General features: G+C 38.2%; 1 protein-coding gene across 1 annotated transcript in view; it reads right to left on the reverse strand.

Annotated features, from left to right (window-relative positions):
- Positions 1–14,307, reverse strand: part of txk (TXK tyrosine kinase) — a 49,453-nt gene that overhangs the window by 14,751 nt on the left and 20,395 nt on the right. Inside the window, exons 2-10 of the mRNA XM_059988540.1 lie at positions 12,583–12,736; positions 12,123–12,174; positions 11,911–12,007; positions 9,706–9,911; positions 7,902–7,967; positions 6,582–6,636; positions 3,293–3,372; positions 1,503–1,636; positions 75–149 (exon numbers count right to left, since the gene is read on the reverse strand). Of these exons, the coding sequence (XP_059844523.1) occupies positions 75–149; positions 1,503–1,636; positions 3,293–3,372; positions 6,582–6,636; positions 7,902–7,967; positions 9,706–9,911; positions 11,911–12,007; positions 12,123–12,174; positions 12,583–12,598 (781 nt within the window). The 5' untranslated portion in view covers positions 12,599–12,736. The remainder of the gene's footprint in view (positions 1–74; positions 150–1,502; positions 1,637–3,292; positions 3,373–6,581; positions 6,637–7,901; positions 7,968–9,705; positions 9,912–11,910; positions 12,008–12,122; positions 12,175–12,582; positions 12,737–14,307) is intronic.

A 14,307-nucleotide genomic window follows, 5' to 3' on the forward strand; every position in this document is an offset into this window, starting at 1 on the left:
TATCAAGAGGAATGAGCTGTTGGGTATTAGCATATAGACTAGGATACAGTGGTATATAGAATAGAATACAGTACCATAGCTGAAGCCAGCTGTAGCAGGAGTGCACCTTCCCATTAATCCAACAGGATATCGGAATCTTGTGATGAGGCCTAAGCAAAGATATAAAGTGGAATATTATTGCCTTAAGAACATTTATTTCTGTTCATTATGATACTGACACTCAATAAATGAAGATCAGGCATTTGTAAAAAGCAATTGAAAATAGTAAGTCTGTTTGTCCTAGTCAAAATATAACAGCAGGTTCTTATTTTGATTTCAAATCCTTGGATATCACTGAATGGATTCTGCACATTCTCTTCAATAAAAATGTGGCACCTGGTATGGGCAGACGAGAGGGCCAGTGATCTTGTGTAAGCAGCCACAGAGCAGAAAGGTTGAATCAGGTGAGCAGATGAAGTGCAGGGAAGTGGTGAAAGATGTCAATTGGAGGCTGGGTTGAAATCTTCGAGGAATTAGGTTGGTTGATAAATCTGTAAGTGGGGGTAAGGAGCTGGAGCCTTGACTTATTTGGGGATCTCAGGAAGAGATCACACATACGGAGATGGCACACATAGAAATGGTTCTATGCCAGGGGTGAGGACAGTAGGAGTAAAGGCAAGAAAGGGACTTTGATTAGGGATCCAGTCCAGTGCTGTTGCAAGATGAACCCATTGTTGTCCTGGGAGTCACCAAAATTTCCCCTAAGTGCCAAAAGGAATGGCGTATGCTGATGCACAATTTGTTCCAGGAATTGTCCAGTTTACGTCCACAGTGACATGAAACAAAGGTGAAGTGGTGGATATCATGTTTTACCTGTTGCAGCCTTCTATTGCATAACACATTTTCAATTGTGCATCAATGTAACATCTGAACCGTTTTTAAGGGGATCCTCTGTTAGTTAGTTCACTATGGAAAATCATGCAAAACCAGTGACATCCAATCCTTCAAGGGCCAAATGTCTTAGGATAGAAGTAGGAGAAAATTTTGTGCCAACACTCTGCCAGTTGTGTCTCAAAATGTTTCACACATTAGTTACTTTGAGTAACTAATACTTTGTACTTGAGTACTAGTACTTGAGTACTTTGATAGTTGGAAAATAGAAAGATCAAACGATCATTTTGAATGTGTAAATCAGAGCAGACAATAATGAGGTAAACTGGCAAGAATGAGGTATCACTGGGTGAAAGAGGAATGTTGCCTCTTAACTTCTTGTTCTTTATTGAACAGCCAAATTGTTTATAATATCCAGTGGACAAGTAAACCAGGTAAACAAAGTCTAAATTTAGTGCTTCATGCAAAAAAGCACATCCAGCATTGTTACAGCCTGCTCACATTCCTAGTATGGAGTTTCCAGCATGAGCTCAACCAGAACTAAATATGCTATCTAGATCATGGATGAGAAAGTACATAGTGATCGCATTAACTAAATGTTTAAGTGGAATTATGTTTACACTTCACCATACCTGCTGCATTGTGTTCATGATATTCAATAAGCTCAGGAATTGTATCAAACAGGTGTTTCTCTGCCACATAGTACTGTCTATGTGATGTCTGTGTCTGCTTAATGTGGTAATGTCTGACTGATCCATTTTGATCTCTGTTGGAACATACAAAAATGATAAGTAAATTTTAGTCATTCGAGTACTCTTGTTTCCATATTAGATCACATAGTATATTCTCAACGGAAGTATTGGATACAAAGTGAAAAGTCCAATTTAACTTACAATAAGATCAGCACTAACCACTGATCTCACCATATCAACAATACTTTAATACCCAATAGAAAAAGTCAATAAGATACGGTAATCTATTAGAAAGAAATGCCCTGTGCTTTCAAAAGAAATAATGATTTTTGAAATACAGCATCAATACCAAGAGTCAAATCATCATTAAGATTTACAATGTTACTCAACTTTTGATAAGAATATGAAGCTGCCTTGGGCACCTAGCCTCACAATGTCTGAGCCTTACACAAATGACAATACAAATAACATGCCTAAAGTTGGAAAGTCTTCAGTACTTGAAGGGAAACTGAGCATAAACTGATATGTAACTGGCATATTAACATTACAGAAATAAAAGAGGAGTCAAATGTCATTGCAAATGGAAATATTAATATAGACCATAAGATATAGGAGCAGAATTAGGCCATTCAGTCCATCGAGTCTGCTCCACCATCATCATGGTTTATCTATCATTCTCTGATATTAGGCTCCCACTTAATGTAGAGTATATGGTTTTGCCATCATACAAAACCACAAAGGAAACCGCATCAGGTCAAACAGTAATGGAAATAGTCAACTTGAGAGGGTGCAAATGTGAGGCCTTCAAGTTAAAAAACTAGGGCTCTGATATTTCTGCATTGTCTTTGATCAGTAAACTCCAAGTGGAGATAGAACTTCAAACATAGAGAAATAGAGAATTTTTTTTTAAACTCAAGAGGGTAGCCATTGATATGGGTCAGTGAGGGGATGTCCAATTAAACTATAAGCGCTGATGTGCACGAATTAAACATTTGTTGGGCTGAGCTCTAACTACCATGTGTGATTCCCACATATACAGGACATTTTTGCAGCTTGAGGCCTCAGAACAGAGTGATCTGTGATTGAAAACTAGGCCATAAGCTATGTTCTGTGACCCCACCCAGAGCACCTCAGTGCCTCAGTGAAGTCCCAAGGGTCTTCACAACTGATTCTAAATGTCTCTGATTATTTTATGTAAAAGCATATTTATCTGGTATAAATTAATGAGGAATATCAATATTAGTTATGATAAATATAATAAAAGCAAATCTGTTATATTTACCGAACTCTTCTCTGCACATCAGCGGGAGCTTTGAAATGAGTGGAAGCACTCACTATGCCAGCTCTGGCTTCATCTTCTAGCCCAATGTATCTGGCCCATCAGCTCAGTACAATGGAGCTCAGCCCCTAGACTTAATGCTAAATTCAGCAATGGACCATGATATCAAATGTGAATCATCTAAATGTACACATGTTCTGTGTTTCCAGGCCTCAACACGTACTATAGGTATGGGATTTCAGTGTTTTCAGGAACTTCAACAGTGACCCACTCCCTGTGGTTGACAGCAGTTCTCTATTGGACTGCCAGCTTTACAATGAATTCTGTGCTTTGCTTTTGAATGTATTTTGAAACCTAAGCAAGAACAGTGGCACTCCAGAAAATACTTCTTACTTTTATACTTCCATAACTGAAGTGATAGAGTAGACCGTTTTGTTAAATCATTGCTTACCCTCCAGCTCTGGTAAAAACAGACACAGTGTAAATTCCAGGCTGGCTGGAGTCTCTGACAATAAAGGCCCCTTCTTTACCCTAAAGAAAATATACATGAAAAGATAGTAAATTGCTTTAAAAACCTGTGAACAGAAGATCTGGGTGGTAAAATTGGATAAAGCAAACATAGTGAAAAGAAACATGAAAAAAGTGGACCATTCAGCCCTTTGAGACTTCACCTATCAATACATTCATGGCTGATACTCTATCCCAATATCACGTTCCTTTGCACTCTCTCCTCAATAACACTTCATGTCTTTGGTGTTTAGAAATCCATCTGTCTCCTTCTTAAATATATTCCGAAACTTGACCTCTGTAATTTCTGTGGTAATGAGTGCTTCGGGCTAATTGCCCTTTGAGTGAAGAAATACTAAATGACTTAACTTACTTCCTGAGACTATGATCCTCATTCTAGGCCAAGGAGAACGTTTCTCTTACCAAAGCCTCCAGCTTGTCAAGACTTATCAGGGTCTTGTAAGTTCACATGGGACTTCGTCTAATTTTTTGGAAGCCTGGGAATGCAGACCCTGAAGAACTCAATCCCTCCTCACCAACACCAACATTCTGGTTAATTTCAATGGCCCTCCCTCCATTACAAGTGTTTGCTTTTCTAAATTAGCAGAGCAAAACTGCAGTTAATATTCCATGGCTGGTCTCACCTAGACTTCGTATAATTGTAGTAAGATTCCTTGTTCATGCTCTCAAAATGTCTTCCAATGAACGTCAATGTATTGTTTGTCTACTTAACTGCTTGTTGTACCTGACTGTAACAGAACATCCGGATCCCCTTGTACATAATATTTCCTAATAGTTCACCATTTACCCAACATTTCACTTTGCCTTACCAAGGCGGATAACTTCCACCTTGAGGGATGGACTAGGTTCTGCTTTGATTCCGCCATTTAAGTTATATTCTGTCTTCTCCAAGGTGAATAACTTCCACACTACCAAGGTGGATAGCTTCACATGCTTGTCCATGTTATTCTGTTTAACATTTGCCTGCTCACTCAACTTTACTAAACTGTTTTGACTCCTTTTTGCTTTCCCCTCAGAACTTACAATCCTGACCAAATTCATGTCATCAACAAATTTAGAACATCTGAAATTTGGCTCTCTCATCCAATTATGGAATAGCAGGGCTGCAAACGTTACTCCAGTGGTAGCCCACCTATTCCTACTCTCACATTCCCATTGAACAAGTTCAATCCATGCCAAGTCATTGTCCCAAATCCCATGAATTTTCATTGATCAAAGGTCCCTGAAACTTCAAAATGCACCATATTCTTCCTTATCTAATCTCCCAGTTACATCCTGAAAATTACTTCATCATATTTGTCAAGCATGAGTTCCTCACATAATGTGTCTAATCTCATCAATGTTTCCCAAGTACCCTGTTATTGATAACCTTTGTAAGAGGTTCTAGCATTTTTCCTGCTACTGTTGGTAGGCTAATCAGCCGATAGGTCAGTCTCTTGTCTCATTTTTAAAAGATAGGTTTGAATTTGTCATTCACCAGTCTACACAAATCATGTCATAGTCTATGCAGTTTGGCAAACAATTCACCGACTATTTCGTCTTTTAGTAGTCTAGAATGCAAATTACCATGTGATGGGAATATATTAAATTTCTGTCCAAGTAATTTCTCCAGCATATTTTTTATTTACTGTTACTAATTTTCTAATCACACAATGTGATCATCTCTGCATTGGAGACATAAAATGCAGATTGTGTGACCATGTTGCAGAACACCTACGTTCCGTTACAGGGGAGACTCTGAGCTTCCCGTTACCTGCCTCTTTAATTCCACATCCCAGTCCTACTCTGAACTATCATCCGTGGTCTCTTCTACTGTTATAACAAGTCCAACATAAGCCTGAGGAGCAACACTTTAACTTCCATCTGGGCCAGTTGCTGCATTTGAGACTCCGTTTTGAATTCTACAGCTTCCAATGACTTCACCTCTGTGTAACAGTCACCTATTTATGATATTGACTCAGCTATTTATTTTTTTCCACTTTTGTCTTTAGCCTCTGGCACTGGAGAAGATGCTCAGCCTGAGCTACCTGGATGGCCCTCCATGGTGCAACCTCTACTTTATTTTAGTTGTGGTCTCTCTCTCTCTCTCTAACTACTCCCATTCACTCACTGGCCGGATAACTTTACTCACAGCTTAACCGCATAATCAACCTGGTTTCACCCATTCAGGGAATCCACCTTTGCTATCCTCACTGCAGCTTGACAAGCTTCATTTCTCTCCTTCCCTGTTCTACTGAACAGTCATTACCTCTACCTCTCTTCCTACAGATATGATCTGCTGAGTAGTTCAAGCATTTTCAGTTTTTGTTTTAGTTCTCCAGCATCTGCAGTTTTTTCAATTTTCACCAATATTTTAATTAATTGTATTTCCTGTAATAGTTTGATTGATTTATTCCTTTACTTCCCAATGCAAATAGAGGGGCTACATCTATATTCACTAATCCTTTTTCTCTTTACAGACTTGTAGAGGTTTTCACAGTCCATCTTACATTCCTTGCCAGTTTCACTTCAAATTCCATTTTTATTTGCTTATAATCAATCGCGTGGTCCCTTTGTTCTGAATTCTAAATGTTTTTTCAGAGTAGCCATATAAAGGTAATATTTCTAGTAACTTTACATGGCTATTCTTTCAACCGAATTTTGATCTTAATCTCACACACAAAATGCAGGCCAGGTAGCACCAATGGAGAAAAGTACAGTCAACATTTTGGGCCGAGACCCTTCGGCAGGACACTTTTCCATAGATGCTGCCTGGCCTGCTGAGTTCCTCCAGCATTTTGTGTCTGTTGCTTGGATTTCCAGCATCTGCAGATTCTCTCTTATTCCTGACCTTAATCTCTTTTATTAGGCGCATTTGAGTCACTTTTCATCAACTGCTTTCATTAAACAAAAAGAAAAAAATATGAATGGCTGCTGATTCACTAAGAACACATTTTACGCCATTGATGGAGATCAATTTCTTTCACTTCCTCTTGAAATTATTAACAATGCTTAAGATATATAATTACTCATAAGTGACGAACCACAAATACTTTTGCTTTAGAACTGTAGTTCGATGTAATATACTACACAACAGTCATGCCCCTTGCTTAACTATTTAAATACCAAATTGAAAAATAGTGGTTAAAACAATACTTCAAAAAAATGTAACATGTAATTTCAATTTAAATATGCATCCAACATATAATAGTTGGAAGTTTTATATAATTTACCTCTTGCCGAAGAAGCTGCTCTGCTTTGTTTCTTGTGATATTTTTACAATACCACCTAGGAGGAAGAGAGAATGCTATCATCATTATATATACGTGTGATGTTTGTCATAGCAATGTTGCATTTATATTAAAAATGACCAATACTTCTTTATTCAGCAGTCCTTCAAGTTATAAAAGGATGAATCAAAAAAGCTGAGCAAAAAGTATCATCAGCATTTCAGTACAGTGTATTCCTATGCACGTAGAATGGCATACTATTCCTTATGGTATTCCTTATAGTGGATGTCTGTTGCTTAAAACTGACAAAATATGGAAATATTTATGGAAACAATGCTTAAGAGCCATTTTCAGTCAAAGCTATATGAATAAAATTGGGGTGATGTACTGAAGATATACCTAATGATTGGTATGGACTGGGTGTCCAAAATATGTGTTTCCATGATGGGTGCTCCATACTAAGACATTATGCCACTCACTAATCCTTTAAGGGCCAAGACGTCAGCCTTCTTAGCATCCTAAAATGCAGTTACAATATCCCAGGCCCTATTTTAACTATCTCAGGCGAGGATCTTCACACAGTGGTGAAGATAACTACGCCATAGAAAATCTTGAGTGCTTCATGAGTAACTGAGATTGGGTTCCTTGTTTTATGAAACATTGCCTTCATTTGTCGTGTGTACGGTGAAATGCATCACTTAGCATTTCTAATGAGGAATGTACTAGGCAGCCCACAAATGTTGCCATGCCTCTGGTATCATATTAGTATGCCTACAATCCTAACCGTACACCTTTGGAATATGAGAGGAAGGCAGAACACACAGAGGAAATCTATGGGGTAATGGGGAGCACGTACTGACTCCTCACAGGCAGCAACGGGAATTGAACCCCGATTAAACTACGCTACCATACATACTGCCCGTTCAATTCTTTGCACCACTATACAATTGCAGTTGCGAGCCCATTTCAGAAGAATTTCAGATGTCTTTGCCATTTCTGCTTGACTGGACAACTTCCACACAGTTTTCCAATGTTGACTGATGACCTGCTCAGTATTTGGTTCAGCATCATAAAATGCAGTTAATTAAAGTTCACATTATTCCCTTATTGCAAATCACCACAGGAACTTCTGCACCACTAGGCAGTTTTGTACCACATAAATGTATCATCGGATTGACTACCACAACAGTTTATACCACACATGACAGCACAAGGATATTGTTGAATTAAAGGCACATACTGATTTTTAAAGTACTACATCTTAATAACACAACAAAATTCTTCTTATTATTGAAATGGCACTTGGTTACAGGGTGAACTTACTCAAATGCTTCTATATTATTAGCTTTCTTCTCAGTCACATAGTTGCTTGGAATGAATCCTTCGTTTCTGAAATAACACATTAATTGTTCACTGTTCAGATTCATGAAGCATTGTAAACATATTTGACAATCTGCAGCTTGAGTTCAAAGTTTGGAAAATGTACTTATTCTTCTCAAAGATAAATACAGCATTAAGCAAGCAAATTCAACTTAATTTGTCCAATCTCAAGGTAGTGTATGTTGATGTTTACACACTGATAATAAATTGACAGTAGCTTTGAAAGGCAGAGATGAGATGGGGGAGAAGGTAATAAGACCCCTTCACAAATGAGGGCAGTTTGAGAAGACAATGCCATATCAGTGCCATGTTACCTGGATGGCAAAGCCGAGGAGCCAGTTTATTTAAACTGAAAGCAATATGAAGTGATAGGAATGATTAAATATTTAAATCATAGATTGTTTTAAATATTTATTTCTCTCAGAGTATAAAAAGTTCCTTCTTAAAATGTTGAAGTAAACATTTTAGAATTTTTTTTGAATTAGCTTTATTTGCTCTGTGTACATTGAAACATACCATTGTTTGTGTCCCTTTTCCCTTTCCTCCATTTTGGCCTGCAGCCATTAGACCTGGATCATTTTAAGAGCATCTCAAGAAGTCTAGCAGAATACACCTTCAGGTAAGAATTTAACCTAAAATACACTGTACCAATTGTGGTGAACTACGTATACCTGTCTGGACACGCACCCCCCCCCCCCCCCCGCTGACTGCTCCTGTGGCTCCTCCCACTGACCGTGGCTCCTCCCACAGACCCCAGTATAAAGGCGATTGGGGACTCCGCCCCGGCCTCAGTCTCCAGGATGCAGTGTGGTGGTCAATTGCTGCTTGTTCTTTCTTCCAGCCAATAAAAGCCTATATCTCACCTCATGTCTCGGAGAGTTATTGATGGTGCATCACCAATTCACCTGGATGTTAATGATATCTTAGTGATGTTTGAGGAAGCATAGAAGATGCCTCTGCTTCTCACTCTTACATAATAATCCCATAAAAATAAATCATATGACTACTTAAACTGTTACTGTTCATGAAACAATGTTGATAAAACTTGTCTGCCACATAATTCAAAGCAGCAAGATTATGATAATAATGATGATGATGTTTCAATCATAGATGCCTCTATGTGGTTGTAATAGTTCTGGTGTTCTGTAATGTAATTTAGAGATGAATGGATTCTCTCTGGACAAGGTGGAAATGATTGTAACAGTAAATGTCAGTTTGTCCCAAGTTCTCTGCTACTCATATATTCATGGGAGGACAGGGGAAGTGAATAGGGGAACAGTCGGTGATGGATGAGTGAGCAGATTAACATTTTACCTCTAAGAATAGACCAGGGAAACACCAAAGGACCTCAGGGCAAATTAAATAATCATAGAAACATAGAAAACCCACAGCACAATACAGGCCCTTCGGCCCACAAAGCTGTGCCAAACATGTCCTTACCTTAGAAATTACCTAGGGAATTATTATCATTCTTGAATGAAGCATAGGTGATAAGATCTTTCAGGGTGAATAGTTTACACCCTTATTTAAGATTTTAACCAGAGCAAAGTTTTAATGGCAAAGTCACTCAGTTTCACATACACATGAACAATGTATCTCACTGGACTGCAGCCTCACATGCTGTTCTACAGCTGTGATTTATGTTCACTTGAGAAGCAACCTTGGCAAATCCAGTTGAGGTCTCCAATGTAACTCAAAATATATATTTTTATATGTTATCAAATGTGCAAAAACATTTAATTCTTACCCATTCTTGTCTCTCGCTTTCCACCAATGAGGGTCACGTTTCTGAAGTATAATGTATTCTTCGTACCTCCTGACACTCAGATCAGTAGGCTCCTGGGCACAGAAGTCATAGAGAGCAATCACACTGATCTCCCCACCATCCTCATCATCATCAGGGGGAGGTGGCGGTGGCTTCCTTCTTGATGGGACCCCCACTGGCCTGTTCACCTGAGCAGTGACCAGATCATAAAATTATAAGTAAAATGCACCCCACTAAAATACTGCTAATCAGTGCAAAATATAGACCATCAAAATAATGACAGGTACACAGATAGGAAACATTTAGAAGGTTATGGGCCAAGCACTGGCAAATGGGACCAGATTAGATGGGCACCTTCATTGGCATGGATCATTTGGCCTGAAAGACCTTTCCATGCTGTATGACTTTACCTTCAAGAAGCTGGGAACTACGGTTATAGAACAAAGGGAACCTCAGATGACCAAAAACTTCTGACAAAGTTATTGTGGAGGAGGGACATGATCCTGAAAAATTCCCCACGATTTTTAGGTAAATAGCATCCAATATTTTGCCAGCACTACACAGTGTGTGTAAAAAAAAATCATAGCCAACTAATTTAACAGAGGCTTTCGTAAACACTACTTCATTAAAATATTCCCATAAAATCATTGTATTTCCCAGGTGCTATCTGAACATAGAATTAGCATGAGAATGTTATTCTGCCTTCTAATTTATTTATTAAAAAACCGATATCATAATGATGACTGCACCTGTGTCAGAAGACAATTCTCATAATGTTTTTGATCTCAATACCCGCTGAGATTCTGTGCAAAATACATTCTGATCAGCACCAGTGCTGCAATTAGCTAAGAGGAACCTCTAGAAGTAAATTAAGTGTTTCACCAAGAAACCCATAACATTCAAAGAAATCCTTTTTCTTTGTTAGCTGTGCAAGTGAAGCTATTTCCCCCACCAGATATGTGGTGTCAACCATATCTGATGAAAACCGTGTTTTTGACAAACTAGTTAGCTCAAATATTATATGAAGCTTGTGCTTATCTTTAAATTCTAAGTTATATTTAATGTAAATAAATAAATGATAGATGGATGTAGCTAAGTATTTAAAATAAATATACAGCACCCCATGATACATTTTATTGTTAATATTAGTAATGTCATTATCGGTAATGCTGCAACATCCTTTCACAGTGTAGATTCTCCCAGTGATCAGGAGCCTCCTGCACCATTTATGATTGCCACTTTCCTAAAAACATTTTCTGAACTGTCACCCCAAGTAAAGTTGATCCTTGTTCCTTATCAGTGCAAAAACAATCTTTTATTAGATGATCAACATGAATTGAAAATTTCCTCTCCGTGACTTTTGACATGGAGGACACACATGGTAAATGGTAGGGCATTGAAGAATGCAGTAGAACAGAGTGATCTAGGAATAATGGTGCATAGTTCCCTGAGGGTGGAATCTCTTGTGGATAGGGTGGTGAAGAAAGCTTTTGGTATGCTGGCCTTTATAAATCAGAGCATTGAGTATAAGAGTTGGGATGTAATGTTAAAATTGTACAAGGCATTGGTAAGGCTGAATTTGGAGTATTGTGTACAGTTTTGGTCACCGAATTATAGGAAAGATATCAACATAATAGAGAGAGTACAGAGAAGATTTACTAGAATGTTACCTGGGTTTCAGCACCTAAGTTACAGGGAAAGGCTGAACAAATTAGGTCTTTATTCTTTGGAGTGTAGAAGGTTGAGGGGGGACTTGATAGAGGTATTTAAAATTATGAGGGGGATAGATAGAGTTGACGTGGACAGGCTTTTTCCATTGAGAGTAGGGGAGATTCAAACAAGAGGACATGAGTTGAGAGTTGAAAGCTTAAGGGTAACATGAGGGGAAACTTATCTACTCAGAGAGTGGTAGCTGTGTGGAACGAGCTTCCAGTATAAGTGGTAGAGGCAGGTTTGATATTGCCATTTAAAGCAAAATTGGATAGGTATATGGACAGGAAAGGAATGGAGGGTTATGGGCTGAGTGCGGGCCAGTGGGACAAGGTGAGAGTAAGCGTTCGGCATGGACTAGAAGGGCCGAGATGGCCTGTTTCCGGGCTAATTGTTATATGGTTATATGATTTCTTTCAATGTACATATAGACTCACATAACATGAGGCATATGTCATGAAAACATGCTTCACCTACTCGGTAAACATTTGAAGGATACGATGACTGGCGCTCACTCAGGGGATATTCATCCATGAGATCATTGTCTTCCAAGCTCATCTGAGTTGTGACTGCACTAAAGTTCAATAGAAATAAACGGTGACATTAATTATATCACTGTAGGCCACAGATGATCAATAAAAAGCAGAGAAGCATGCCTTCAGCTGAAAGGTATAAAAAGCACAGCTTACCGCTTTTGAACAGAACAGCAGCAGCAGCAAAACACGGATTGGATGGTATGGTCTGTGAAAACAGGAAATTTCAGCAACAACTCTACACTAACTGGAAAGACAAAAGCAAAACTGCAGTAGTAAAAGAAATCTAAAATTAAAGTTATTTTAAAATGGAGTGGAGGACATATTAAGCATACACAAATGCAATTATTTGGGGTGTTCTATTTTGGAATTTAACCATGAACTTCGTTAATAGGTACTTCACACCCCTCAGCCCAAGAATTGAGCTGCTTTCATTAAATTCATGTTTTAAAGTAATGAAATTGTGACCTCTGGCTATGTTATGAAAATGAATAGAATAAAAGATTGAAGCATTAAATAAATTATTCCCACAATTATTTTGCACCGAATTATCTGAGATCATGTTGATTTTAAACTCTATTCACCAAATCAACATACCCAAAAAAAAAATACCCACCCACAACATCATCCATGTCCCAGATTGGAATGGATCCGTTTGTCACATTGTGCCTTGTAATCTTGGGTGAATGGGCACTTGTGATCACATTAATCCAAATTGTCAATGATGTGCGGGTGCAGTGACCGACAGTCTGCTGAAGCCTCACTCGGGTCTGTTTCACAATGAATGTTACAATTACTTTAAATACAGCTTTATTCAGTTAAAATTATATTAGTTGATCTGCCTTTGATTGTTAAAAGCCATAGCTAGCACTAGTACGCTCCTATTTGCCTCCGCGTTCAGCTGCTGGAATTATGTGAGTAAATTTTCGACTTAAATTCTGGCTTTGTGGGACCCATATAGTTACACAATAGCCATTAGTTGAATAAATTATGATCAGTTAATGCTGATCAATTAGAGATTTTCAGTTTGAACGTATGCTAATGAACTTGCCGGGAAATTTGAGAAATATTGCACTCTGGCAAATCCACTTCAAATTCCAGAGCATCATTGGTGCAGTTTCCTGGGTATGGAAACTTTTTACAGTAATTTCCATCCACCTCTAGCAAGTGCCATTAGATCTCCCATTCATATCATCCCAGCAGATCAGAGCTGAAGAAATTTTATGGGAAAGAGCACCCTGCTCAAGTCCTAGTTTCAAACATCCACACTCTCCGCTGACATATATGGTAGGCATAGACTTTCAGTACCTCTTAGGGATCCATTACTGTGGCCAGAACCCACCCTGATTTTCATCGGTGAGTCTCCAAGCAATGCCAAAGCTTAACACAAGAAATGCCAACACATCAGGTGAGGCAAGAATAGAGGTAGTTGTGGTGGCCAGCTGAAGCAAGCCCACAGTATAATTGTGAAATATTTTGACAGCTTGTAAAACTACACCCTCAAAAGCCAAACTATTAAACTATCTTAAAGATTAAAAATTAAAAATAAATGTCAAAACATTGTTAAATATTTCAAAACATACAGTATTCAAAAATTGATTCAAACAAATAAATATGATATTCTTCCTCTGGAGCCTGGCAGCCATTCCAGTGAATAGACTCACTCTCCCTGCACCACTTGTGTTCAGAAACAGATCGGAGAGCAGCTTCTCCGAATGCAACTTTGGGGATTTGCAACAGGGTCACAGATAGGAAATTCTTCCCTGAGCTCATCTAATAACTTTATTAAACATGCTTGTGTGGGAATCCTGAACTCCTCAGCATTTTCATGCTGAAGGCGAGACGATAACATTGCTGAGTTTTACTCTCGTACTGATCAACAGGAGCATCAGCATTTCAGCCACAAGAAATTTATATCATTTAGCATACACAAGAAATTTTGGTTTTCAGATTTACTTATAAGTCAGTATGTTTCCTTTGAATGAAATAATGCAATTAATTTACAGAGGAATTGAGTACTGACTCCCTTTGAACAATGTGAATAGCATACAAACAAATGATATGAACACTATTCCTTATTCCATTTACTTGTACTATTTATTTTTCTAATTTATTATAATTTTATTGTATTGCTGCTGCGTAACAACAGAATTCACATCATCTGTCTATGATAATAAATCGGAGTCTGATTCTGATATTAAATTGGCCTATAATTTTAGCTCTATTCCTAGTCAACTAACTAAGGAGCGTGTGTTCCTGGATTGTAAACCTTCAAACTGCTTTTGTCCCAGGTAAATTTTCAGTGATGTACTGAACAAGTTAACAACCAATCCTATCATGT

Source organism: Hypanus sabinus, chromosome 14, assembly GCF_030144855.1.
Source record: "Hypanus sabinus isolate sHypSab1 chromosome 14, sHypSab1.hap1, whole genome shotgun sequence".
Classification (NCBI taxonomy): domain Eukaryota; kingdom Metazoa; phylum Chordata; class Chondrichthyes; order Myliobatiformes; family Dasyatidae; genus Hypanus; species Hypanus sabinus.